Below are 27,911 nucleotides of genomic sequence, written 5' to 3' on the forward strand. Positions count from 1 at the left end.
ATGACCCCCCCCCCCCCCCCCCCTCGTCGTCCTCGTCATCATCTTCCTCTTCTTGGTGTTCCGCGAGTACCTTTCTCCTCCATCTTGTTTCTTCCGAGTTGTTTCATTTCATCCTGCAGACTCGTCTCATACAAGTGTTTCTTTCACTCGAGCCCCCACTTAGAACCCCGCCCCCTTACACACACACTCTGCTAATCATCAATAACCGATTTGTAAAGTGCTCTTTATTTTTAAATCTTATAAATGTCCATGCATTGACAAACATCCCATAATATTCGTGAAGCAGCCAGCACAAAGCAGCCGAGTGGGCGTACAAAAGAGAATAAATATAAAAATACAAAGATCACATGTTACAAAGGAAAAGCAAACTTTTGTCTGCCACCAACGGGGTTGCCATGGCAAGGTAGGAACATTTTGAAACTTTCAAAATCAAATCAAATAATGGGAGTGAAACCAAAAGCAATATTATTCATTTGATCAAAGCAGAAATTTAGCGTCGGGTATTTTTAATGGGGATTTCAATCATGAAATCCAAACTCAAGATTTCATGATTGAGGATAAAACGTAAAACTAACATGTTCACGAGATCAAAATGTGAACAAATCCAAGCAACCCAACATTCATTTGAAAAACGGAGAACGGGCACGTTGGCGTCGAGCCGGCTAAACAATCATGCGGCAGATGAACTCATCTGGTGGTCGAGATTATTACGCTAGGAATTTCATGTGCACGCAACATCGACATCAATTGGCTAGTGTTAGCTCTGAGGTTAGCTCGGGGTGCTATTAGCGTATAGTCATTAGTAAACCAACCGGCATGCGATTGCTAATTGACAAAGTACTATTGAAAGGAGGCCGCGTGGCCAAAAGCCATCCACGGTCAAAGTTTGGAAACATGCAGCGTGACCTTAGGTCGTCCGGCACGGTGACCAAGTGTGTAAACGTCCAAATGCTACAAATGCTTTTGTTGCTCATGCGGAAGACGTTTCTCGCTGCTCCCGAGGCTAACGTCTGCGAGTGCCCTTGGTCTCTGTGGCAACGAGGGTTCCCGCGGCGGAGGTAGAACATCAGGCACATGCTCGACGTGCGGGAAGTGGGCGCAGGGCGACCTTGAGGCGGGACGGGGCGCTGCTGCGTTATCCAGATTTCAAAATCACTGACAGAAAAAAAAAGAAGAAAGGAATGAAACAAAGAGAAAAAAGTCACAGGCTGTGTTTGCAATCGTTCACTCGTTCATTTGGCCACGAAATGAAAACATTTCGTGGACCTCCTACAAAGTTCCTGCACTGAAAATCCTTTGTAGCGATTGCGTTCAGAATCGTTCATCATTCCCAACTCGCCGATCACTATTATTCAGCTGTGCCTTGAGATATGAGTTTAATTTGTTCTATGACTACGCTCATAACTCAAAACACTTTTATCTCAAATCATCTTTCCCCATTGAAAAGAATCGAAAGCCATGAATTCCAGCCAGCCTCCCAACGATTTTTGTTTTTTAATAAGGAAAATAGCTCTCAAACAATTGAAAAACAATTAATAACACGATTAAATAGAATGTAAATCATTCCGAATTTAATCGGAAATCAGGATTTAATGCTTCAGTTCAGTTCATTGTGCTCCTCCTTCTGCTGAGGCCGAATTGGACACCTGGAGGCGCTATAAAACAGTCCAAGACACCAATGAGGAAGAGTCAGCACAGTAAGGTGCAGAATATAAAGACTATATGCCTGTGAGTATTGTTATATTATCTATTTATCTGTGTCGCTCCAGCGTTTGTGTTCAAATATCCGTTGCCGAAAGGGTTAGAACTGCAGATATGAACGCGCGAGAAGGCAGCCCGGCTAACCGACGTGCGTACGTGGCGGCCATGTCGGGTGGGTGTACGTTCCCGCCGTCCGAGGCAATGGCTGGACATTGAAACCAAGTCGTATGTTGCTCATTTCTCAACCCATTTTCGCAAGGTTTGCTTTTTTTTGTCAAGGGCAAAGCGTGTGCTATCGATGCATAGCATTAGAAAAAGAAAGCCCCCCCCCCCCCCCCCCCCAAAATGTTTTGACCCGGGAAAGGTTGCTCCCAGTTCCCTTGTCATAATTGTATGACGTTGCACGAAGTTGTTTGTTTGTTTGTTTGTTTGAAATACTCAAGGTGTAATTCTCTTTATTTACTTGTTGTGGCAATAAACAGATCGAAGCCCTTTTTTCGGAAGATTTGTTGACTATTTGCCAAACTGCTCCTTATTGAGGGGGTTGAGATGAGGGGATGTCGTCAATCGCCGCCACTTGTGGGCCTGTGATGCCCTTTGAGACTCTTGCGATGAAGAGCTACACAAATAAACTTGACCATCGTGACACAAGTCGAATTGAGTTTGTCGCTGCCGTGCGGCGCTCATATCTCCGGTTTGCGCTTGCAAGTCAAAGAAAACAAATCGGCCGAAAAGCTCATAAGTCGGGCAAACTCGTGTCTCAAGGCACCACTGGATTGGGATGGATGACAGTTTGCCGTTCATTCATCGGTGGGACACAAAGGCAAAAGGATTTTTGTGGCAGGCCATATCGTCGTTACGGAGGCCCGTTAGGACTGTAAAACCCTAGAAATGTCTAATCTTTTTGCACGATTGTTTTCATGTCAACTGAGCGTCTGTTGTCGTACTGGAGCGGCTCCGACTACCGGAGACAAATTCCTCCCTTGTGCGTTTGGGACATACTTGGCAAATAAAGATCACCTCCTATTATTACAAATACACAATCAATTGATGGATAACTACTTTTGAAATCAGAAGTGAATGAAAACTTTTCAACTATTCCTTTTATTTCAAAAAGGGGACTTTTGACCCGCCCAAAAAATGCTCGCAATTCTTTGCTTTGACGGCTTTAGAAGTCAAATATGCAGGTCAACTGGGAAGGCTGGGAAGACAATTTGCAACTTTGGTACTGTAGTAAGAAACACGAAGTCGACGCACATGATTTGCTTTCGCGGACCACATTAAATGATAAGGTGGGCTGTATCTTGTCCCCAGGCCTTGCGTTTTGACACCTGTGATATCGGGTATAAGCTTTACTCACGACACATTCCAACAGCACTCCAAAAGGGCCCCAGGCTCGATGCAGGGCACAATATTGTGGCCAGGGAGTTATTTGGAACACAGCCATAGAGCGTGCTACCGTAGCTTAGCTTAAATAGCGTCTTACGTTCGCGGTTGAGTGCGACGGCAGCCGCGATGATGGCGACGCCTCCCAAGATGGAGACCACGGAAAGCATCATGGCATTGCGGCCCAAACGGCGGGCGCCGTCCACGTTCCCCTGCTGCAAGCTGTTGCGAGACTGAAAACACCACCGCGCCATCAGTCCTGCGCGGCTTACGCTAATGCTAGCACAAAGAAGTCGTTACTTGGGTTTAGCAAGTCATAAATACATCATCTTGCTCAGTCCTAACATATATTCGTAAATGAGCCACTTTGCACTCCTAAGCCTCAATTCGATAGCAACGACCGATTGCCCGAATGTGATTTAACTGTTGAGTGTGAACAACTCCAGTAGAATCCGTTGGTTGTTCCTCCACTTCCAGTTGTCTACCTTCTTGCTCGCCGAACTGCTTCAAAACCACCTCGCTGGCAGGGCCCCGGGGGGTATGTATGAGAGTTCCTATGGGCTCTGGATGTTTGCGGGGCTGTCCTGTCTGCTTGACACCCTAGCAACATTGTGTGGGCATCGGGGACAGTGCCATTGGATTGGTTGGAAGACACCCTCCGGTGCCCCCTTTTTAAGGAGGGGGACCGGAGGGTATGTTCCAGATACTGGGGGTTCACACTCCTAAGCCTCCCTGGTAAGGTCTAATCAGGGGTTCTGTAAAGGAGGGTCCGCTGGAAGGTCAAATCTCAGATACAAGAGGAGCAGTGCGGTTTTGGTCCTGTGGAACAGTGGACCAGCTCTACACCTACAGCAGGGTCCTGGAGGTTGCATGGGAATTCACCCAACCAGTTTTGTGGACTTGGAGAAGGGATTTGACCATATCCCTCGAGGAGTTCTGCGAGGTGGTGCTTCAGGAGTATGGGGTACGGGACCCCCTGTATGGCCGCTGTTTAGTCTGTATTAACGGCAGTACGTTGAATTGGTTTCCAGTGTGGGTTAGACTCTGCTAAGGCGCTTCATAACTTTTATGGACAGAATTTCTAGGCACAGCCAAGACGTTGAGCTGGTCTGGTTTGGTGACCTCAAGTATTACGTCTCTGCTTTTTGCGGATAATGTGGTTCTGTTGGCTTCATCAAGCCACAATCTCTCGCTGGAGCGTTTCGCAGACGAATGTGAAGTGGTTGAGATGAGAATGGCACCCCCAAATCTGAGGCCGTGATCCGCAGTCAGAAGAGGGTGGAGTGCCCTCTCCAGGGCAGGAATGAGATCCTCCCCCAAGTGGAGGAGTTCAACTATCTCGGGGTCTTGGGAGCCCGACGGGCGGATCGGCGCGGCGTCTGCAGTGATGTGGACTCGGTATCGGTCTGTTGTGGTGAAGAAGGAGCTAAGCTGAAAGGCGAAGCTCTCGATTTACTCGTCGATCTACGTTCCTACCCTCACCGAGGTTCATGAGTTGTGGGTGGTGACCGAAACAAGGTCACAGGTACAAGGGCCGAAGTCAGTTTCCTCCGCAGAGTGTCCGAGCTCTCTCTTCGAGCCGAGAAGCTTGGTCATCCGGGAGGGTCTCAGAGTCGAGCTGCTGCTCCTCCGCATCGAGCATCTGATTAGGATGCCTGGTGGACGCCTTCCTGGTGAGGTGTTCCGGGCACGTCCCACTGGGAAGAGACCCCGGGGACAACCCAGGTCACGCCGGGGAGACTATATCTCCGGGCTGGTCTGGGAACGCCTCAGGATCCCCCCCCCGGAAGAGCTGGACGAAGTGGCTGGGCTGGGGAGAGAGAAGTCTGAAATCTGAAGTCTGGGCTTCTCTGCTGAAGCTGCAGGGAGATGGATGGGTGGCTGGATGGATATTGATCTGTGTGAAGACACTGATTGCATAAATGATTTCCCCCAATAATTATCACCAATGATTTAAACACATTTTTATCAGATACATATCAATATGCAACACTGCATGTTTATACAGCTCTGCAAGTGCTTACATTTTCAAATTATATATTCACCAACATTCCTAAGAAATCACAATGTCCAATGTGAGCTTTTTCAATTGCAGGCCTGCGGGCTAGTCATGTGGGCGACCCATGGCTTCCATCAACTGGCCACTCATATCCTCATTTCAGCTGATTTGTCAATTTCTCTTCTTGGAGACCAGATACTGCAGGTGAGACTGTATGAATAAGATGACTTGACTTGCCCAAGACAAAATGACTTGAGACTTCCACCCATCTGTGCTCGAGTGGGACTGGAGTCACCCACCTGTTGCTAACGCTAACATGCTAGCACCTACCATGACAGAGAAGGTGAGGGCCACGATGTTGATGGGCCACAGCGGGCAGAAGCAAGACAGGATGGCCAGCATCAGGAAGTCTGGAGGTTTGGACTGTTCGGCCGCACCCTCCGGACCCTCCGTCACGGCGCTGGGCTGGCGGCCGAGCGACGGCCGCGGGGAGTTAAGTGACGGCCTCGGAGAACCCGATAGGCTGCCGGAACGAGGACGACCATTGGCGTGACGCCCTTCGGCCGGGCCGGACGGGGCGTCGGCCGTCAGGGCAGAGGGCGGCGCGGGACCCGCACTGTTGCCTGGGGCCGCAGATGAGACGTCTGTGTTTCTCGTTTGATTGGACGGACACCGAGTGGGAGGGGACTACTTACCGGTCACCCCGCTCACCGCCAGGTGCTCCGTGGTTCCCGAGGCCGGGGGCGGGCCTCGTCGGACACCGTCGCTCGGTTGGCTCGTCGCCGCCGCACGCTCATCGCATCCGCCTGCCGGACACTGTGACTCGTCCATGCTGCTGGAGGGGCGGGGCCACACAGATGAAAAGTCAGCTGCTAACAAAAAAATATATGCTTTGCTGTGATCTTCTTCAGCCAAATCACCTCAATTGTGTCTTTTCAATGCCTCGCCTTACATAAACCTGAAACAATGCACAACATCCAAGCTGCGGCAAAAGTGATTGGCGTCCAGCCAGCGAGCATGCGGGAAGACACACATCACAGAGAGAGGATTGATCAATGTCGATCGAGTGAACGGAATGACGGACGCTTTGCCGCTTTCGTGGATTCGGGTGCAGGTTCGATTCCCTGTGATTGACAGGTGATGAGTCAACTTTTGCTTGTTGTTCTTTGGACGAAGCCAACAGCAAGTGAGCAAAGAGCAGATGCAACAAGCGCCCCCTAGTGGCGGCTCCCTGCCTCATCAACGACCACAGCATTTCCTGTTTTATTTTGAAAAGCCATCAAGGCGTAGACCAAGTCAACCCCACCTCACGTTTGTACACCAAAATAACTTAATTTACTTGGAAATGCACACACACAGACGGTGCATGTTTGTGTGCACACAAACACGTAACATGAAACACACGCGCACACACAATTCATACCTGCTCTAACAAACAGGAAGCTGCAGTGTTCATTTCATTGCGAGCAGAAGAAAAAAGCTACAATCCACCGATGTCAACAACAATGATGATCAATAAGAACTATTATCATTGATCATGATTATTATTACAATGTGTAATGATGGCGAGCTGGAGTCCAAATGCTGGAATGTCTGTTGAAGATGATGAAGACTCCGCTGCAGCTTCACTGCAACAACTGCAGGGGAGGGGAGGGTAGGCTGTGTGTGTGTGTGTGTGTGTGTGTGGGTGTGGGTGTGCTTGTCTGAGCGTCAAGAGGTCGACAGTAAAGCGTGTGCATAGGTTCACCCTTTCAAAATAAGTGCGTCAGCCGTATTTCATGTACAAATTCAAGATGACGTTTGAAAATGTTGCTCATCGGTCGACTATTGTTGCAGGGGCTGACGTGACCGGTGTTAACGCTAACGCTAACGCTCGCTTTTATTCTGAAGGGCCAGTGGCCGACTTCCGGCGGGCTCTCTGCACGTGCTCAACAACGACTGCTGTTGTTTAAAGCAGCGTCACAACAATGCACCAACACGCTCGGCATCAGCGTCATTCAACAGTGCTGTTATTTTCCAGCTCCTTTCATCTGCTGCTTATTTTTTGGGGCACTTTGAAAGTGGGAGTCGGCCCGAAAAAAAGTCCCTTTTGTCACACATACAACTGTCAGCATGAGCTCCCAGTCGTACATGATTGAAATGATCTGTGAAAAATGCCCTTTTTGTGTCTCCAGGTTGATTTGCAAAAAACAACCAATCCGAAACTGAAGGCGTGGCAGACGAGGCTTCACTCATTTGTACACACAACTCCACTCATGGCGGCCCCCCCAAAAAATAAAACTTCAAACCAATAACATTTCATGTCTCAATTAACCCTTCGTTACGAATGAGGTGCTTTTCGTTTCAGGGGTAACAAAGTAACACCGCTCAGTCACACCTTCTGTCTCTGATAGGTTGTTTTTCTTTCGCCGCGGTGGTTTCATGCAACTTGAAATAGAGGCACAAGATGGCGCCAGAGAAATCAGCTCATACTGACAGTTGTAATAAATAGGACAGAAATATCTTCTACTCTGCTTTTAACAGAGCGGTTGGATGTGCTCCTGCTTTTCTTTTTCTTCCTTTTTTAATCTTAAAGAGCCCAGTAAAGTAATTTGGGGGTTTGATTTCTATCCATCCATCCATTTTCTTTCCCGCTTATCCTCACTGGGGTCGCGGGCTGCTGGAGCCTATCCCAGCTATCTTCGGGCAGGAGGCGGGGTACACCCTGAACCGGTCACCGGCCAATCGCAGGGCACATACAAACAAACAAGCATTCGCATTCCCACCTACGGGCAGTTAAGAGTCTTCAAGCAACGTCGCATGCCTGTTTTGGGGATGTGGGAGAAAACCCACTCAGGCACGGGGAGAACATGCAAATGCCACACAGGCGGGGCCGGGATTTGAACCCCAGCCCCAGAACTGTGAGGCAGATGTGCAAACCAGTCGTCCACTGTTCCAGCCGTTTTGTTTCTAAATACATTAAATATGCTTGAAAATGAGTGCTGAATACTAAAATATTAAATACTGACAACAATTTCGTACTGAATTGCTGAGCTATAGCGTTCAACTCTTTTTTTTTTTTTTTTTACTTTCTCAATAGTACGGATTTTTGGGGCGGGGCTAAAACGCGCCCAGGTATGCGTTGGGCTTCCATCATGAGTTGGCCCTTCCTCACTATAAAAGTACCAACCGGCGAGCGACTTCAGCGGCTATTCGGCACAATTGCCAATTCTTTACTGATAATATTTTGGATGCATCTTCCCTGAAGTGTTTAGTGTTATTAGGGCTGCTGTGCCTCCGTCGTGTGCTCCCACGTGTGGCGCATAGTGTGGCTGCGGCGAATCCGACAGCTCCGCCGCCCCTCGCCAGCCCGCCGGCGGGTAGTTAGTAGCCCCCCACGGTGCGGTGCTTCCGGCACCGGGGCCCGTCCCGACTGGCCACAGCCGCGGCCCGTGCGGGCCCTCACAATGGAGACACTTCAGGGAAAGATAACTGTTTCTCACGCTAACGAGCTAACTGGCTAGCAAGCTAACGAAAATGTGAGCACGCCAGTATGGCGTCGGCTCATCCAAGAAGTCGCCGCCTCGCTTGGTTTTGAGGCCACATAACGGCGACGCATCAGGGAAAGTTAACCATTTTATCGAGCTATAAGCGGACACGCCCACACAGTCCTGCAGTTCGAGGGCGGGCTTTATTTTTCATGATTTGGGAACCTTATTTCATAAAATTGGCGATTTTTTGAATCATTCAAATTCGGCAGACTTGTTAACAACACTTCGCTGGGATGTGCTTCTTTTTCCTTTTACAGGGTCTTTCAAATGCCATCGTAGCTGCGGCTCAGTCATCTTTGCTGCCGCCCAGTGGAGTAAACGGTAACTGCAACCACCTGCTTCCCTCTTTCCTTCGTTGACATTTTTTTTTCTTTTTTCTTTTTTCTTTTTGACAGTCATCTGACATCTCGCACGTAAAAAAAAACCTCGTTTGTTATAGTGTAAATGTTTCCTAGGAATATTGACTATTCGGAGAAGGGACGACATCCGGTGTGATTTGTGGTCGTTTCCGGGCCGCCGAGCGAGCGCTTCGCTTCTGTCAAGTCAACAAAAATGAGCAAAGCGGACGTGCTGAGCGGTTACCTGACGGAGCGCCTCACGCAGCTGCTCCGCGACATCGTGGACGTGGTGGAGGACGCGGTGAGCGAGTACCGGGAGGAAACGCTCCGGACGCGGCTGGAGAACGAGAGCCTGAGGCGGCAGCTCGGCGACTTCCTCAGGGCGTCTGACGAGCCTCAGGCCCGGCCGCGGCCTCCCGGTAAGTCGGCGGACAGCTAGCCCCGAAGCTCGCTAGCATTGGGTTCTCTTTAGTGTTGGCCAGCGATTTGAAGTCACACCGCGGCTCGAGTGCAAGTTTAAATGCCTTTCTTCTCAAGCTCTACACAGCAGGTTTTATTCGGCGACCGTGAAAGAGTCCCAATCGGTCACATTTGTTGTTGTTTACTTTCCAACAAGCAGGCTACATCTTAGCTCACGTGACGTCTCTGGACCGCGGGTCCTGCCTGGCGGACTGAGATGCTCAGTGTAATATTATCCTAATTAACCCACGTGTGATGTTCACAATGTTTTGCTCATATCAACATTTTGACAACTACTGCCTGCACCGGCAGACAACAAAAGATTGACACGGTTGTTTCACAACGGACAATTGAGATACAAGTCAAGTCAATATGTCCACTTGAAGACTTTTTGTTTGGACTTAAGATGAACATCTTATTTAAAAAAAAAAAAAAAAAAAAAAAGGAACAACAATTCAGAATGTGTGACACTTGTGCGTATAAAGAATTGTGTGAGGAGATGATTGTTCAATGGTCACACATTCGACAGCTTGGGCGCAGTAGATCAGTGTGCCAACACGAGCTACGACTCAAAGGATGTTGCAGGGTTTGTTGGCAAGAGCCCGACCCCAACTGCCCAGACCCCATTCAGATAACATCGTGTGTGTGTGAAGTTCAACATCAGGTGGCTCAACAGAACCTTTCTGTCTTTTTTTAACATGGAATTTTTGGGGGATTAATTCCAGTTTATCTTTCAGCCCTTTTTTTCGGGCGGCTTTCCTAATTGAAAGTGCGCCCCCCGTCGATGGGCCCAGGAACAGCACGGCTGCAACCAGAGCGAAGCTCGTCGCTGCTGACACTCGGTTGCCCTATTTCGCCACTTTTGCCAGCTCTCGAGCAACACTTTTCCAAAAAAGACACTTTCGATTCCTCAAGAATTTGTCTTCATATATATTTCATATATCGGATATAAAAAAAAAAAAAGTATCAAAACTCATTTTAAACATTGTCATTATTTGCTTTTCCTGTCAGCGGAGGGGAAAAATTGATTGAAATGTGAAATTGGATATTCTTTGAAGGTCATATGTTAAGTGTTTTTTGGTTTTGTGCTTTCAGGCCAACATCTTGTCGCTTGGGACCACCAGCGAGTCTGCGCCCCCAACCGCGTCAAAGCGCCCCCAGCCAGCACGTCCAAGCGGGCGGGGGCTAGCCCCCCCCCCCCGGACGACGCCCTCGCCAAAGCGCTTCTCGTTCTTCCCGCTGAGGAGCCGCCGGGCCCGCCCCCTCATGTCGTCAAACGGGAACAGGAGGAGTCAAAGGTCACGCCCCGCAAAAACTGTGCCGAGTCAGCCGCGGCCGACGTGCGCGTTCGCGTCTCCAAGGGCAACACCGACGTCAGGACGACGGAGAGTGCCACGAGGGAGCGACAGGAAGTGGAACGAAACGGTAAGGACGACGACGCAACTCAAATTTGGCCAAGATGGCAAAATGTGTTTGTGCTTCATATGCTGTCATAGAGTTGCCAGTTCAAATCTGGTGTGGGGTTTGCATGTTTGTCGGAGTCCCCGGAGAAAATCCGTACTTGCGTGGGTTTTCTCAGGCATGTTAGCATGTTAGCATGTTACACAGCCGTTTTTGAGGAAATATATGTTTTAATGCTTCTGCTAACACAGTCTCGCTAGATAAGACATGGTGGTTGAAAGTCTTTTTCACTGTTTTAGTCAAGTCGTGTGTGTGTGTATATAATATATATATATATATATATATATATATATATATATATATATATATATATATATACACACGCACACACACACGCACCGTGGGGCAAAAAAGTACTTGGTGAGTTGTCCCACTTAAAAAGATGAGAGAGGCCTGTGACTTTCATCATAGGTATCTCACCTATGAGGGACAAAATGAGAAAAAAAGATCCAGAAAATCACATTGTCTGATTTTTAAATAATTGATTAACAATTTTTGGTGGAAAATAAGTATTTGGTCACCAAGAAAAAAAAAAAAAAAAATCCAGATTTCTGGCTCTCACAGACCTGTAACAACTTCTTTAGGAGGCTCCTCTGTCCTCCACTCGTTACCTGTATTAATGGCACCTGTTTGAACTCGTTATCAGTATGAAAGACACCTGTCCACAACCTCAAACAGTCACACTCCAAACTTCAATATGGCCAAGACCAAAGAGCTGTCAAAGGACACCAGAAAAGAAGTTGTGGACCTGCACCAGGCTGGGAAGACTCAATCTGCCATAGGCAAGCAGCTTGCTGTGAAGAAACCAACTATGGGAGCAATTATTAGAAAATGGAAGACATACAAGACCACTGATAATCTCCCTCGATTTGGGGCTCCACGCAAGATCTCACCCCGTGGGGTCAAAATGATCACAAAAACGGTGAGCAAAAATCCCAGAACCACACGGGGGGACCTCGTGAACCATCAGTAACACACCGCTGCCAGGGACTCAAATCCTGCAGTGCCAGACGTGTCACCCTGCTTAAGCCAGTACATGTCCAGGCCCGTCTGAAGTTTGCTAGAGAGCATTTGGATGATCCAGAAGAGGATTGGGAGAATGTCATATGGTCAGATGAAACCAAAATACAACTTTTTGGTAAAAACTCAACTCGTCGTGTTTGGAGGAGAAATAATGCTGAGTTGCATCCAAAGAACACCATCCCTACTGTGAAGCATGGGGGTGGAAACCTCATGCTTTGGGACTGTTTTTCTGCAAAGGGACCAGGACGACCGATCCGTCCGTGTAAAGGAAAGAATGAATGGGGCCGTGTATCGTGAGATTTTGAGCGAAAACCTCCTTCCGTCAGCAAGGGCATTGAAGATGAAACGTGGCTGCGTCTTTCAGCATGACAAGGATCCCAAACACGAAGGAGTTTGGGCAACGAAGGAGTGGCTTCGTAAGAAGCATTTCAAGGTCCTGGAGTGGCCTAGCCCGTCTCCAGATCTCAAGCCCTTAGAAACTCTTTGGAGGGAGTTGAAAGTCTGTGTTGCCCAGCGACAGCCCCAAAACATCACTGCTCTCGAGGAGATCCGCATGGAGGAATGGGCCAAAATACCAGCAACAGTGTGTGAAAACCTTGGGAAGACTTACAGAAAACGTTTGACCTCTGTCATTGCCAACAAAGGGTACAGAACAAAGTAGTGAGATGAACTTTTGTTATTGACCAAATACCTATTTTGCTAATCAATTCTTTAAAAATCAGAATGTGATTTTCAGGATTTAGTTTTCCTCATTTCTCTCTTGTCTCTTGTAGGTGAGAATTACAGGCAGGCCTCCCTCATCTTTTGAAGTGGGAGAACTTGCACAATTGGTGGCTGACTAAATACTTTGTTGCCCCACTGTATATACTGTGTGTGTGTGTGTGTGTGTGTGTGTGTACAGCAGCTGAAATAAGTATTTAACACGTCACCATTTTTCTCACTAAATATGTTTCCAAAGGTGCTATTGACCTGACATTTTCACCAGATGTTGGGCACAACCCAAGTCATCCATACATACAAAGAAAGGAGAACAAATGAGGTGTAATAATGTGAAATGACAGAGGGAAAAAGTATTGAACACGCCAACTGGTATTTATTGAATACTTTGTACAAAAGCCTTTGTTTGCGATGACAGCTTCAAGACGTCTCCTGTATGGAGAAACTAGTCGCATGCATCGCTCTGGTGTGATTTTGGCCCATTCCTCCACACAAGCAGTCTTCAAATCTTGAAGGTTCCGTGGGCTTGTTTTATGGACCTCGGGTTTCACTTCTTTCCATAGAATTTCAATTGGATTCAAGTCAGGTGATTGGCTGGGCCATTCTAGCAGCTTGATTTTATTTCTTTGAAACCAATTGAGTTTCCTTGGCAGTATGTTTTGGATCGTTATCCTGCTGAAATGCGCACCCTGGTTTCATTTTCGGCAGACTTTTGTCAAGAATGTTTCGGTAGATTTGCCCATTCATCCTTCCTTCGACGATGTGACGTTTACCAGTACCGTTTGCTGAAAAGCAGCCCCGCACCATCATGCCATTTCTCCTCCAAACGTGGCGTGCATTAATTAGGGCATCCGAAGAGTTCCATTTTGCTCTCCTCAGACCAGAGTATTTAACTGGCTTGTCTAAATGTTGTTCGGCAAACTTGAAACAGCAATGGGGTCTTGCGTGATGGCCGTGCATACAGGCCAAGGCGGCGGAGTACATTGCTCGCTGTTTTCCTTGTGACGACAGTACCTGCTCAGTCCAGGGGCCTCACGTACAAATTGTCCTACTGAAACGCGGCGTACGCTCAAATCCAGAAAACGTCGTACGCACAAAAATATCCAGATGTACGCAAGCGCGTTTCCTTCGTACATCCCAAAGGAATGGACCCCTCCCTGCCCACGCCCGCATTGAAACATGCAAATCGTATCGAAACGAACCCTGCGCCTGAGATCCCGACGGTAGTGACGACAAATATGTTTTCTGAATGAGAAGTTGCTCAATGAGGTGGAGGTGCGCAAGCAAACCCTCTTTGGCACGCTGCCCTCCGACGGCGTGTGCGCGGCTCACGACAAATGTGTCCGTACGGTGACCTTCGCTCAGCCCGATGGGATGAAGCTTCATGCGTAAATCTTGTACGTGTGCTATTTGTAATCAATCTTTCCAATTCAAATAGAAGCACGTCAGCCTGTCAGAGAGGATATCAAAAACTGTGACTCCGGTTTGATGACTCCATGTATTATTTGAATACTCAGGAGAGGACACGCGGTCGCCGCCACGTGCTGCGTTCGGGGGATTCGTCCACCGTCCCCGGTGTCCTAGTGTCGCAGACGCCGAGGATTCCTCAATTTCCGGAATTTGAACATCTACGTCGGTTGCACATGTGTTAAAATGACATCATTTTACCCCTCTTCTCCGAAAAAGAAATATGGCATTTTAACCGATTTGAATCATATGCAACCCATGTAAAAGTTCCAATTAAATTCAGAGCTTTCTTTTTTTTCATCACCGGTGTCACATACGCGGAGGTTTCGTCCACCGTTCCTATGCGTCTCCCACGAAATTATACTCCGACATACGGCCGGCTGCTGCCGCCCGCCCGACTGGCCGTGACCTCACCCGTGCTGTGCTGGGGTCACGAGATTGAGAGGGCAACAGGCGGCATAAACGATCGCCTCGATCAGTTAATAGGTGATATCAGCGATTCATTAAATACGCTGGTCAACAAGCGAATTGCGAGTCCTTGCTTCTTTTCCATTGTTGAAATCAAATGTTGTCGGGCATGAATTGTTCATCGGTGCTAATTGTTCACGTGTCTCTGATGTGCAGATGGATGAGTTTGCGGTTTCCCAGCATCACCTCGAAGTGGCGCCGAAGCACCGACGGCTGCAGAAACGTGCGTTCGCCAGCCACGCGGTTGGCGTGAGGCGCCGCACATTTCACACATCATACGTACATCCGAACTTTGCCGTGAAAAAGAACCTACGGAACATTTTGGTGCCTACGCACCTTTTGTACATGAGGCCCTTTTGTACTTTTTGAAGCACTCCACAGGGCCTTGGCTCTTGGACCACTCTTCTGATTATTCCTTGCACTCCTCTGTCAGAAGTCTTGCGAGGAGCACCTGATGGAGTCAAATTTATGGTGGTATGATCGACTTTCCACTTCCGTATTATGGCCCCAACCGTGCTCACTGGAACATTCAGAAGCTTAGATATGCCAATGTCATCGCTATGTTTTGCAACAATTAGTTTGCGATGGTCTTGAGACAGCTCTCTGCTCTTCTCCATCACGAGATGCGTTTTGACTCCCACCTTGGCCATGAGACCTTTTTGTTGGCCATCAATTAAGACTGAACCAGCTAATATTCACTTGCACTGCAGTCAAGGAGCTGGATTGCTGTTTGATTCTTGATGTATTTTAGGTGTTATCTTGGCTTGCCATGACTTTTTGCCCCCCCCCGCCTCTTCATGTGTTCAATACGTTTTCCCTGTGTCATTTCACACAACTTAATTTCTGATGTTGTGGGCCTGTCCCCTGAATGCTGTGAAAACACGCCTCGCTCGACCGTCAATCAAATGCACTCGTTCGGACGGTATGTGCGCAGATGTCGTTTTGTGTGCGCCACGGGTTGAAGAAGGTGTGGCGTCCGCTGAGTTTCCTAAACCAGTGATTCCCAACCAGTGTGCCGTGAGAACACTTCAGGTGTGCCACGGGAAATGATCTAAATTCACTTAATTGGTCAGAAAATTATTATTTAGGAAAAATAATAGATCTTTGATGGCAAAAAAGCACACAATTGACAGGTGTATCCATTTCTTTGCAGCATTTTAGTTTGTCGGTGTGCCGTGAGATTTTTCAAAAATAAAATATGTGCCTTGGCCCAATAAAGGTTGAACATCAGTGTCCTAAACAGTTCACTTTCCCTCCAGTGTCTCAAAACCGGGCGAGGTGCTGACGGATTGGACAACGCCGCTCTGTGGGCTAGCGAGCTAACTCCACACTGTCGTCGTAGAAATGGGCCCACGCTTTGTTTTTGTTTTTGTTTTTTGTTTTTTAAATTTTTTTTATTCTCGCTGTTGTTGTCTGCTAAAACTGGGGATAACCAATTCTCTAAATGCGGACTGTCCGTGTAGTCAAATAACGAGTCGCTTGATCAGATTTCAGATTCATGGGCCTCAATTTATTATCTAACAACACAATTACAAAAATAAGTTATGGCAAAAGTTGAAAAATAATGGACTCCGGCAGAGAGTCTGCGGCCGGTCGGGCCCTTGGCCAAGACTGAAGATGGTCTCGCGTCCGCCGGTGACGTGGTCTCATCCGGCGTGAGAGTGTCGCGGCTTCCTAAAACCTTCGGCACAAAAACCCGTGCAATAATGTAATAGTTTCTCATTCAGTGTCCGCGGACAGTCTGAGCCGGGTTTCAAATCCTTTGTTCAGCCGGCGACCCCCTTTACCAATGACCCACAGTCCCCCACAATGGAATGTTCATTGAGCAATAAAACCCATGACTGTCCCGCGTGGCAATCATTGTACTCTTTATGTATGACTAAATACATGGCTTATATTTAGCATTAGCAAAATCAAGTACAAACTAAAAAAATCAATCCTGCACTATTTACATGTTGAAGAAATCTTGAAAAGAGAGATTTTCCTGTTCCATGTAGCTTCAAACCAGTAGCATATTTCTCATTTCATGACTTTTGTTTGTTTTTGAAGGCCATCTCGGCGAGGCGACGGCGGCGGGCGTCATCGTGTACGAGTGTCCCCGCTGCGGCGAGGTCTTCGCTCAGGCCGCCCGGCTGCGCCTCCACCTGGAGCAGAAACCGAAGACGTACGCGTGCAACTGGTGCTGTAAATCTTTCGCGCAGTCGGCCGACCTGCGACGCCACGTCCGCACGCACACGGGCGAGCGGCCGCACCGCTGCGCCTTCTGCGCCAAGAGCTTCAGCCAGAGAGGAAACCTGCGGCGGCACTTGCGCATACACACGGGCGAGCGGCCGTACACGTGCGCCGTGTGTCGACGCACGTTCGGCGATGGCGACACGCTGAAGAAACACGCGCGCACTCACGCGCGCCACAAAGCGCACGCCAACCGTGCCGGCGCCGGCTGCTTTGGGGTCGGCACGTGAGTTTGCTGCTGTGCTGCCAATGGCTCCCTGTCCCCTGTATAGCGAGTCTGCATTCTGTAGTGCTGTCGGAATGTGTAGTGAGTACGGGTTGTCCGTCCCCAAGACGGCGCCCTCAATGTCCCACAATGCATCTGGAAAAGTTGCCAACAAGCAACAGTCACTAGAAACAAAATATCTCATGACGTGTTGCGCCGATGACAATACAAATTGGCGAGGCGTGCTGTGTAAAGTCGAGCAACAAGTCACAATGTGGATGGGCAGAAAGTGCCACGTTTGCATCGGTTTTGGAAAATCCTCTCAGCATTAAAATCAATTTGAGGTTATCATTGTGTATTTCTTCAGGAAGCCAACGTTGATCCGGTACGTTAAAATGATGCCACATCAATGGCGTCATTAAAAGCGCCCGAGGAGGGTTCCAAAACGACTTTTCACGGGACTGGCGAGGGCCCCATGTCGTCCGTTATTTTAAAGTCCCTGTGTAGTGACGAGGCGGTCGGGAATGAGTCGATAATCGCCAACGCAGCCGATGTGTTCCAGAACATTCCCTTCTATGAAGATGGATGCCTAGAACAACACCATCATCAAGTTCATTTCTTCTCTCTTCTCGCCACAACCTGGAAAGTTGTCGATTCGATTCCACCCTCACCTGCACGCAGATCACTTGTGGACCAATCAATGGCCTTTGGGATGATCAGTGACCTGCGCTAAAGATGTCTGTCTTAAAAGCAGTTTAGCTTTTTTCTTTTTTGGGAGCATTTGGGGGTGGGGTAGGGGAGACATACACAAAGTTCAAATGGCCTTATTTCCTTCTAGGACAATGATTGTTGCTGGTTGTTCTCGGTCTGGGGTGGCATCATTTCACGCCACACTTTGTTTAAAAGCACCTCTGGAAATCATAACCGATTATGTAACTTGATGGAGGGATTATTAGATATCCCACATAAATAGAAAAGGATGGAATTCAATTTCATAAATTCCCAGGTCTGGAAAAGTATGTAAAATGGAAGCTATTGTATGGAAAAATATTCATGTTACAACGGCTCTATTTTCTAAAAAAAAAAAAAAATTTAAAAAATATATAGATTGAGCAGTGTATTTTTTATATTTTTGAAAGCGCTTAGAAGCGCAGCTTCAAGTTTGTGTGAGAGCACACAGTATTAAACCTGTACTATGGCCTTGGTGAATACTCGATTCTGAAAAATTCAGCTGATTATAATGATCATGTCATGTAATGTACACCTCAAGTAGTTCCTGTCAAAACATCATGAAATTGTTCCAAATGAATGCGCAAATTAACCCTTAGCCGTTCGACGGTACGAGGTGACGTGGCAACCTGACACAGTCCGATTTTCGGAGAAGTAAACGTAAAAAATAAAAGTATTCCGAGGACAGAACGGAGCCAATTTCAAACATCAACAAAGGGATTTCATCATTTCGTTTGTTCGCTGATGACAACACATTTGACGAGTGGGATGCTGCTGAGAAATTGAGGGAGAGGGGGGACAGAAGCGGCAAAAAGAAAGAGCGTTAATGTCGGAAAGTCAAATCAACTCGCAGAGTCCACGGCAAGAAGACAACAGGGTTAGGGTTTCAAAGTAGGGTTTGTATGTGAAATACATACTGAAATAAATATAACATTTAATGATGTATTTAATTTTGGCACTCTTGGTCCTCCATAGAAAAGGTAATCATTCATTTGTTGGTGCTTACCAAATGAATATTTGCTAAACATAAAACATTTACAATCACGATTGCTTTTGATGCCTATTTTTCCCCAAGTGCACTCACACTAAAGTGGTCCGGCGGCCACTAGAGGGCGCGCCATAACCCGTTAATCTTTATCAGCGCAAATAAAAGAATATAGTCAGCTTCCTCGCTCAGTGGAATAAACTCAATACATCACAAATTGGAATCTTGAAGGTTAACTTTAAGTTTTATTAGCTTCAAGCTACCGATGACAGATTGGTCGCAGAAATGAGGACAGCAAGTTGAAAAGTTTTTTTGGGAGTCACATCTCACTGCTTCAACGCAAAATACAACAAACATAGAAAAATATCCCAGGAAGGGAATTAAAAAACGAACACATAACTACAGTGGCAACTGCTCTAAACCAAAGTGTACTCCTTTTAGATCTTTCCTGTGACCAACAAGCATAAACAAAAGACTACATTTCTGATCCTGGCTTTTTCTCATAGCCACAAACTCAAGTGGACCAGAATCATCAAAGTGTTTTGTCCGTACTTTAGTTGCCCTGAACGTCGCGGGTGGGCTGAGCGGGAGGAAAGATAGCGGGCGTGCAGCCATTTGGTGGACACGGTCATGTGACCTCACAGGAAGGCACGCTGCCGCCGCCGCCGCCACCGCACACATTTTGGCTAGCGCGCCACTGTCGTTCAGACACGCACGCCAAGCTGGAAGAAGGAATCCAGCACAGAGTCACGTGACCCGCTCCTCCAGACAGACGCGGCCTGTGCGTCAGTCCGTGTTCGTCAGAAGCTCCACGCCGGAACCTGCGGCAACAAAAAGGTTAGCATAGCAACGACGAGGAGCAGAATACAATTTGTGGAAAACGCAGAATTGAAACGATGTGGAATTAATTGAATTGTTTTAATGTGAGAACGTATGAATCGGCCAAGCTGTGTGAAATTGTGAAATGTGGCAGCACGGTGAACGACTGGTTAGCACATCTGCCTCACAGTTCTGAGGACCGGAGTCACTCCAATGCAAAGGGCACTTCGGGAGGAGGGGGCTTGACAGTAACGGGTTGGGACGTGCGGCGGGGCGGCGAAGGTTTGGGCTGAGCCTGCTGTTGCATCGTGTCGTAATAGGTCACGCCCCCGTACGTCACCTGGGATTGACCCTAAACACAGGAAGTAGGAAGCAGGAAGCGGTGGCACATCGTCATCGTATCATTTTCAGATCGGGCAATATCGACGACAACGTTTAGAGGTTAGGTGACGTTTCTCGGCGTACCTGAGGGCTCGGGTACATGGCTGGGTAAGGGAAGGTCATGACCCCTGGCGGAGGATAGAAAGGCGGCGGCAAAAGTTGTTGCGGTTGCCCTGGTGGCAGAGATACAGGCGGCCCTCCGTAGAGGGCGGGGTTTGCTATGGGGCCTCCCGACTGGTGGGGATGTAGTCCTGAGGCGGCGACACACACAAAAAGCATAAATACATTTCAAAAAATACAAATCCAAAAACTTTCTGGAGCAGTTTGAATGTGTTTCAACGAAAAACTGACCAGGATGGGGGATGTGCATCTCGGGTTGGACCAGTATGCCTTGGGGTGCGACGGGGGCCGAGGCTTCGCCATGCGTGAAAATTGGTCCCTGGTACGTCACTGCCAGATGCAAACACAATCGATCGTACTCGTCAGTGACTCGAGAGGAGGGAGGACCAAAAAATTTAAAAAGCCAGAATCCTAACTGGGTTCGTAGTAGTGTCCCTCCATGACGCCGATGTGCAGGGGGGCCGCCTCGGCCACACCTCTTTGCCGCTGGGAGGAGTAACGCTTGGCGCGGTTGGAGCCGCCTGACATCTCGTCCAAACCTGAGAACGGAGGCCGACCGGACGGGATGGGCAAGCCGCCTCTCAAGCCTGGAGACGAGCAATTAAGAGAAAGTCTTGCTTAGTGGAGGGGAAAAAAAAGTCTGTGAACCCTCTGGAATTTCCGCATTTAATTGGTTACAAAATGTACTCTGATCTTCATTTAAATAACACGAAAACAGTCTGCTTAAAGTACTACCAAACAAATAATTATAGTTCTTATTTTTATATAAAATATTTTGAAAATAACGTAAACGTCAACAAAAGTGAACCTCGAGGGAATGGATTCTCCAAGAGCTAATCAGAGTCTGGTGTGAGCCAACCTGGAGTCTCATCAATGAGGCAGGATTGGAGGTTTGGCGTGAAAGCTGCTCTGGCCACGACAAAATGCACACACCAGGTTAGAATTGGCTCCTGTCACGAAGAACTGCTCAAGAAAGCTCTCTGAAGACCTACGCTTAAGTATTGCTGACTTATATAAAGCGGGAAAAGGTTACAAAAGCATCTCTAAAGGTCTTGATGTTTATCAGTTCACAGTCACACAAACGGTTTCTAAATTTACTAAGTTCAGCACTGTTACTTCTCTTCCAAAGAGTGGCCGTCCAGTAAAGATGACTGCAAGAGCACAACGCAGAATGCTCAATGAGGTCAAAAAGAACCCTAGCATGTCAGCAAAAGACTTCCAGAACTCCCCGGCATATGGCAACATCTCTGATGACAAATCGACCGTTTTCGTGTTAAACACGAAACAAAAATTGGCCTCAAAGGAGAACACCAAAGGAGGGGAGGGGAAAAAAAGTCACTGGCTTCAGAAGAAAAAAAATGCCTGTTCTGGACTGGCCCAGTCAAAGTCCTGACCTCAACCCCATTGAGATGACCTCAAGAGCGCTGTTCACAGCAGACCTCTCTGCAGGAATCTCGCTGAACTGCAGCAGTTTTGAAAAGAGGAACGGTCCAAAATTCCGATCTGCAACTACAGGAAATGTTTTCTTGAGATTACTGCTGCCAAAGTGTCAAAGGTCAACCACTTATTAAAGCCAAGGATTCACTTATGTTTTCCTCCCTGTCCTGTGAATGTTTACATTATGCTCTATAAGAATATGAAAACATAAGTGTGTGGCATTAGTTTCAGCAGACGTTTTACTCTTGTGATTACATTTTACGACCAATTCATGCAGAATTTTAAGAAACTCCAAAGGGCTCACATACACTCACTCGAGTTCCCTAAAATGTCCACTGGGAAAAAAAAAAAAAAAAGAAGTCGCAAATGATGAATGATTGGGAACCTGATCACTATAATGGGATTTTTATAGCTGTAATGTAAAAGAAGTTTGTCACGACTCACTTCTGATCTCAGAGTGTACGTAGGAAGCAGGGTTCTGGTTCCAGCTCTGTCCAGACACCAGACTCAGTCGGGCCACGTCCTGGTCCAGCTCGGCCATGCCTCCGCCCCCCACCGGGTTCTTCACTTCCGCCACCGCTACCTCCTCCACGGACGTCTGTTTGCCGCCCAGCTCGGCCGGCCGGGAGCGACTCCTGCGGGCCAGCGAGTACGACTTTCGCTCAACGGGCCGTTCGGCGGGAGGAGAGGCTTCCTGGGAGGCCACGGACGCATGGGGGGGTTGAGCGGCACCCCCTCGTTTTTCCTGCAGCTGTTGCGTAGGCGACGTGCTCCGATATGCCACCTGGGTTCCGGTACTCAGCGGGCGGTCGTCTTCGCCATCTTTGCTGACTGGCGGGTCCTCCGCGGCCCTACGGCTTCCCCTGCCGGCCGCCGCCGGCACGGGCGGGGCTTTAGGACCTACTCTTTCTCGCGGATGAAGCAGAGGCGCGTGCGAGTCGCTCCCCCCGTACTGGGGCTGCGCCGGGAGGTGGGGTGGTCGGCCGCGGGTGGTGTTACCACGCTGGCTGGCCACAAGTGGGACAGCACGATGGGGAGGACCGCCTCGGGCAAGACTCCCTCCTCCTCTTCCTCCTCGACCGCTCTGCCAAGAGCGCACCGCTCGCTCCCCCCCGTCCCGCCACCACGGCTCCCTGTTGGGGGACACAGACGACCTGCGCAGACAAACAAACCTTCCTTAACACTACTTTGTAGTAGCGCTGCAAGATGTGGCCCGCAAATAAAATCTCCCATTATTTTCCTCCCCCAAAATCTGATTTGAATCAATCTTTTCCCCTTCACACAAAAGCAAATTTAAAAATGCCATTTGTTTTTCCCTTCTGGGATTTGGGATGATTTTTTCGGAAACATCTTTTTCCCTGAGCATGAAATTGCCTCCACTTTTTTTCTCTTTCCAGATAATGTGAAGGCAAGTATTTCCTCTTGGACCTTTCAGTCAAAACGTGTGAGTTGGAACCTCGGCACAATGTTACCAATGTGGACAAAGTAGTGCTTTTGCCTAACATGTAAACGGTCCCATCTTTGGCAATGTTGACTCCGTGATTGCCTTCCACCGGGCTCCCTTCTTGTCATACACGAAACAACATGAAAAATATTCCGCTTATGTTGGCTCTTATAACGGATATTGTATGTAAATGAATGAATCCCCTTACTTGGTTCTCTATTCCACCTGCAACATACATGCTTGAACAAGTCCACACAGAAATGTGCCTATTCTGCGCTGTCCAAGTCAGGATTGAACATGGAAACTTCTTGCTGTGAAGCACTAGTACTAACCATTCATCCAGCAGGTTGACGGTTAAAATATGTACTTTGCACCGCTCACCGAGGCCGGCGATGGACAAAAGTGCGCTCGCCGTTCCGGATGTCGTAACCGTAGCTGGCGATGAGCTCCTCACGGCTCTTGGGCGCTTGCTCCTCCTCGCGGAACTTGTCGTGCTCCCAGCGCCCTTCATCCTTCCACAGCTTCCTGTTTCTGCCTTTGGGCCTGGACGAACGGAAGAGAAGGCGGTGAAACGCCGATCCGGAATCGAAAGCGCCGACAAAGACGCCGATACCTTTCCTCCTCCTGGGCGTGGCCTCTGACGTCGTGCTCGAAGAAGAGACCCTTACGAGGGATGTAAGCCGGGTTTTTGCGGTCCTCGTCGTCGTCCAGCTGCTGCCCGGACTGCCCTCCCGCTTTGGTTTCAGGGTCCTCGGTGGACTCCTGCGGGTGACTTGGAGTGAGCTGGTAAAGCTGTGTCGTAAAGGCTGAACTAGTTTACGACCTCTGTATAGGCCCGAAGCGCGGCATGAATCATTTCTGGGGCAGAGGTCGGATGGCATTGCAGTTTCTGCTCTCATACTGTAAAATACCGGGATGCCGTCTGGCCGACAAATAACTTGTACCGTTACATGTGTGATAGCCTGGGCTCGTGGAAGAGGCTTATTCAATACTTCGGTGCCGGTACTAACCCAACCAGAGTCAAAGGGGCACCAACACTTGAATGTCGAATATGCACCCCCAAAAATCTGGATTCCCTTCTACGCACGTATAATACACACACAAACACGACATGGGATATACGAAGGCTCGTATATACAGTACCCTCCAAAGTTATTGCAATGGCAAGGTTCAATTCCTTTGGTTTTTTGGGGGTCTCGTGAATATGAGACAAAAGTTCAGAATTCCAGCTTTCATTTCATGGTATTTACATCTAGTTGTGTAAAACAACTCAGGACAGAGCACCTTTTGTTTGAAGCCACCCACTTTTCAAGTGAGCAAAAGTATTGAAACAGACATTATTAAATGAACCAAATGATTAACATTTCATATTCGGTGGCACCACCCTTACTTGCAATAACTGCATCAAGCCTGCGACCTATTGACTTCACCTGACTTTTGCGTTCTTTATTTGAAAGGATTTTCCAGGCCTTTACTGCAGCTTCTTTCAGTTCTGGTTTCTGAGGGTTTCTCCCTTCAGTCGGTAAAATGCATGCTCTATTGGGTTAAGGTCCTGTGACTGACTTGGCCAGTCTAAGACCTTCCACTTTGAAGTCCTTTGTTGTCTTGGCAGTGTGTGTTGGGTCATTGTCTTGTTGCATGAGGAAGATTCTCCCAATTAGTGTGGATGCATTTCTCTGTAAATTGCCAGAAAAAATGGTTCAGAATTCATTCTGCGGCTACCATCATGAGTTACATAAATAAAGACCAGTGAGCCAGTTCCAGAAGCAGCCACGACATTACCTCCACCATGTTTCACAGAGGAGATGGTTTGTTTTTAGATCAAAGCAGAACCTTTCTTTCTCCATACTTTGGTAGAGGTTAATCTTTGTCTCATCAGTCCATAAAACCTTTGTGGCTCATCTCTGTACTTCTTTGCAAAATCCAATCTGGCCTTCCGATTCTTTTTGCTGAGGAGTGCTTTGCATCTTGTGGCATGGCCTGTATATTTCTTCTCTTGAAGTCTTCGTCAAACAGTGGCTCGTGATACCTTCACCCCTAACCCGGTGGAGGTTGGCAGTGACATCACTGACTGAGTCACACAGCCTTCCTGCACAACAGGCGCAGAGAGGGCAGGGGACGGTGGTCGACAGAGTGTGGGGAGCGAGAGAGCGCATTTAAAGGTAAAGGCAAGCAACTTAAGTTTAAGTTAAATTCAGGTTGTGTGTATGTGAGACTTTTGGCTTGATTAAACTTCATAAAATCAGTTAGTATCTTTACATTCTCTTATGACTAGAATTTACAATGTACTGGCGACTTGTATTTATTTATTTATTTTTTTAAATCTTTTGGTTTTTCGAGGGAGTGGAACAGATTCCTTTCGATTCATTTAACGGGGGAGTGCGTTTTGAGATATGAGTGTTTTGACACTCACGAGAGCACGATCACAGAACAAATTAAACTCGCATCTCAAGGCACCACTGTAATACATTTTAGAGCAATAATAGCAGTACCATGACATTTTGGGTCACGGTTACCATACTGTCAGATTCGGATAGCGGCATTCCTACTCACATGCCAATTTAGGCCGAACGTGGAAACGCCTCGAGCATTGATTCCATTGGATGTCAAGGTGTATGTGCAGATTAAAAACACACCAGCGCCATTCGCGCTAGCCTCAAAGCGAGCATGTCTCTAACCTGACCGTCGCCGCTCTGCCGCTCTCCTGCCGACTTTCCTTTTTCCTCTGACTCCTTCTCCACTTTACTCCGCTCTTCCCTGTCTTCATTGGCCTCTGCTGGCGCCGGTTGGGCCGGAGCGGAAAGTTTGGACTGGCTGGCCGCTGCCGGAGCTTCTTTATCGCTGAATCCATCCGCGCCCTCCTCCTCCTCTCCTCCCTACAGAAAGAGGAAGCGAAACATTTCCACAGACCTAGTAGAGGCACTCCCGGACGGCATCGGAGAGTGCAGTTACCTCCGAGTGGGAGGCGTTTTCTTCCGGATCGGCGCTGTCGTAGTCCGAGAGGACAGCTGGAGTGCGCCGACACACACGTGAAACATGTCAAGTGTGAGACTAGAACAAAGTCAGCACATGTGGCACAACCAATGGGATCTTACCTTCTCCAGCTCCATCTTCGCTCTCCTGCAAAAGAACAAACAAGCAGACTTTCACTCCAGAAATTACATGTTCAACATCCTACTTGAGACCAGCCGCAGGACAAGCTACGGGCCATCACGGACAATGCCAAGCACCCTCCTCACAGCAGTCGCAGTGGCGGCTCATCTCAATACACTCGCTGACTGGACGCTTCAGGTCCCAACAACAATTCGACTGGCCTCCTTTATTTACTTCTATCCTTTAGACTTGCATAGTCTGGCTGTCTTATGTACCTGTGGACTGATTGAAGCTTCTGGCCCAAGCAGACTGAGTACATAGAGCCATGTTCAGAACATCATAAGGACGCCAGCTGGCCTTGTCAACTTGCCAAGCAGGCAGTAAACAAAGTGCGAAGTCACGTACAAGGAGCATGACGTCAAGTCCCGAACAGATCAATATTGCCAACCGCCTTTAAACACCAAAGAATAATTTGTCATATCAATATTGCGCCCTGAGAATTTTCCTTCAATGGACCCGTTTGACGTCTTCAAATCGAATCACGAACGACGACGGCTACTTGGACCGAAAGCTACGAAATTGAAGGAGGCCTTTTGTTCCCAAAAGAATCCTCACGACCACGAATTTGTCCGGGCAGGGAAGGCGCCTGCCGGGCGGTTTGCTATGCTAACGTTAGCCTGCAGCTAGCAACTCACACACTCGGACGCCACTTCCTCCTTGGCCTCGATCCGCTCCGAAGCGACCTCTGCCGGTTCAGGCTCTCTGCCGCCGCGGCCCTTGCTCGTCTGGGAGCCTGATTCGCGGATCTCCGAGCCCGAAGAGGAACCGGACTCGTCGTCGTCATCGTCATCGCTGTCCTGGGACGCGCGCCTCCTCCGCCGCCGCCGGTCCGCCATCTTACTTTCCACACCAATGAAGCTGGAAGCACAGATGCATTTTGGGAAAACGCCCCGACTTCCTCTTCGTCTTCTTACCATATGTTGCTCATTTGCGCCCCCAGCCGGGGCAAAATATAAACAATGGGGGAAAAAACTGGTGGCACCACAGCGAGTGTTCAGTTCTATGGGCGGAACCGGCAGCACGGTGACCGACTGGTGAGCACAGGGGTGTCAGACTCATTTTAGTTCGCGGGCCACATTCACCCCAATTAGATCTCGAGCCGGCCGGACCATAATATTTGTGGCTTAAAAATCCATAAATAACAACTATTCCAAATTTGCCCCATTGTTTTGGTGCAAATAATTACAAGTACCTTCGGAAAATATTCACATGTATTCATTATTATCTTGTTGCAAATCATATGAGCAGTATGAAATTTCATCCATCCATTTTTTGTACCGCTCATCCTTACTAGGGTCGCAGGCGTGCGGGAGCCTATTTTCGGGCGAGAGGCGGGGTTCACCCTGAACTGGTACACATATTTAAATGTGAAATATATATATCAATGAAAAATATATATATCTTAAATGTAAATTTAAATATACATCTTAAAACTAAATGTTAAACATATATTCATTCATTCATTTTCCTTACTGCTTATCCTCCTGACGTGTCGCGGGCATGGTGTAGCCTATCCCAACTGACTCTGGGCGAGAGGCGGGGGACACACCGAACTGGTCGCCAGCCAATCGCCAATTATTTAGCAAACCCCATGGGTCTGAAAACTTTCCGTACCCACTGTATGTATGTGTGTGTGTGTGTGTGTGTGTGTATATATATATATATATATATATATATATATAAATAAACATTGAAAGTAAATGTTCAATATATATTTAAATGTTAAATATAAATATATAGGCGGCACGGTGGACGACTGGTTAGAGCGTCAGCCTCACAGTTCTGAGGTGCGGGGTTCAATCCCCGGCCCCGCCTGTGTGGAGTTTGCATGTTCTCCCCGTGCCTGCGTGGCTTTTC

The 27,911-nt window shown here is 48.1% G+C and overlaps 3 protein-coding genes across 9 annotated transcripts; 1 reads left to right on the forward strand and 2 right to left on the reverse strand.

Annotated features, from left to right (window-relative positions):
• Positions 1–631: 631 nt before the first annotated feature.
• Positions 632–6,735, reverse strand: LOC133466494 (trafficking regulator of GLUT4 1). 6 transcript variants are annotated; one of them, XM_061750273.1, is made up of 5 exons: positions 6,510–6,735; positions 5,782–5,918; positions 5,417–5,709; positions 3,188–3,320; positions 632–1,155 (listed from the first exon to the last, which is right to left on the reverse strand). In XM_061750273.1, exons 2-5 carry the CDS (start codon positions 5,915–5,917, stop codon positions 1,136–1,138), a joined length of 582 nt encoding a protein of 193 aa, XP_061606257.1. In that variant the 5' UTR covers position 5,918; positions 6,510–6,735; the 3' UTR covers positions 632–1,135. The 6 variants fall into 6 exon arrangements, with proteins under 6 accessions (XP_061606257.1, XP_061606256.1, XP_061606259.1 ...); XM_061750272.1 differs by having other exon boundaries at positions 5,782–5,921; XM_061750275.1 differs by having other exon boundaries at positions 5,782–5,955.
• A 2,371-nt stretch (positions 6,736–9,106) lies between these two features.
• Positions 9,107–17,334, forward strand: LOC133465735 (endothelial zinc finger protein induced by tumor necrosis factor alpha-like). Its single transcript, XM_061748791.1, has 3 exons — positions 9,107–9,373; positions 10,509–10,838; positions 16,599–17,334. The coding sequence occupies exons 1-3, from the start codon at positions 9,169–9,171 to the stop codon at positions 17,009–17,011; spliced, it is 948 nt and encodes a 315-aa protein (XP_061604775.1). The 5' UTR covers positions 9,107–9,168; the 3' UTR covers positions 17,012–17,334.
• Positions 17,335–18,925: 1,591 nt separating this feature from the next.
• On the reverse strand, positions 18,926–26,930 carry casc3 (casc3 exon junction complex subunit). Of its 2 annotated transcripts, XM_061748789.1 has the most exons (12): positions 26,690–26,928; positions 25,997–26,021; positions 25,854–25,909; positions 25,580–25,777; positions 23,515–23,663; positions 23,283–23,444; positions 21,902–22,611; positions 20,437–20,607; positions 20,252–20,350; positions 19,985–20,151; positions 19,708–19,871; positions 18,926–19,521 (listed from the first exon to the last, which is right to left on the reverse strand). In XM_061748789.1, exons 1-11 carry the CDS (start codon positions 26,888–26,890, stop codon positions 19,725–19,727), a joined length of 2,085 nt encoding a protein of 694 aa, XP_061604773.1. In that variant the 5' UTR covers positions 26,891–26,928; the 3' UTR covers positions 18,926–19,521; positions 19,708–19,724. The 2 variants fall into 2 exon arrangements, with proteins under 2 accessions (XP_061604773.1, XP_061604774.1); XM_061748790.1 differs by lacking the exons at positions 23,283–23,444; positions 23,515–23,663 and having other exon boundaries at positions 26,690–26,930.
• Between the last annotated feature and the right edge of the window lie 981 nt (positions 26,931–27,911).

Source organism: Phyllopteryx taeniolatus, chromosome 16, assembly GCF_024500385.1.
Source record: "Phyllopteryx taeniolatus isolate TA_2022b chromosome 16, UOR_Ptae_1.2, whole genome shotgun sequence".
Taxonomy (NCBI): Eukaryota; Metazoa; Chordata; class Actinopteri; order Syngnathiformes; family Syngnathidae; genus Phyllopteryx; species Phyllopteryx taeniolatus.

Excerpts from the sequence above, each read along its gene's own strand:
- casc3 (XM_061748789.1), bottom strand. The coding sequence starts at position 26,890 with ATGGCGGACCGGCGGCGGCGGAGGAGGCGCGCGTCCCAGGACAGCGAT. Across the intron at positions 23,664-25,579 it reads GGCAGAGCGGCGACGGTCAG|GAGTCCACCGAGGACCCTGA; the intron begins GTTAGAGACATG and ends AGTCACCCGCAG. Across the intron at positions 20,351-20,436 it reads GGGACACTACTACGAACCCA|TGACGTACCAGGGACCAATT; the intron begins GTTAGGATTCTG and ends TGCATCTGGCAG.
- LOC133465735 (XM_061748791.1), top strand. The coding sequence starts at position 9,169 with ATGAGCAAAGCGGACGTGCTGAGCGGTTACCTGACGGAGCGCCTCACG. Across the intron at positions 9,374-10,508 it reads GGCCCGGCCGCGGCCTCCCG|GCCAACATCTTGTCGCTTGG; the intron begins GTAAGTCGGCGG and ends TTGTGCTTTCAG. Across the intron at positions 10,839-16,598 it reads ACAGGAAGTGGAACGAAACG|GCCATCTCGGCGAGGCGACG; the intron begins GTAAGGACGACG and ends TTGTTTTTGAAG.
- LOC133466494 (XM_061750270.1), bottom strand. The coding sequence starts at position 6,341 with ATGCTGTGGTCGTTGATGAGGCAGGGAGCCGCCACTAGGGGGCGCTTG. Across the intron at positions 5,922-6,006 it reads ATTGAAAAGACACAATTGAG|CAGCATGGACGAGTCACAGT; the intron begins GTGATTTGGCTG and ends CCGCCCCTCCAG. Across the intron at positions 5,710-5,781 it reads GGCGGTGAGCGGGGTGACCG|GCAACAGTGCGGGTCCCGCG; the intron begins GTAAGTAGTCCC and ends CTGCGGCCCCAG.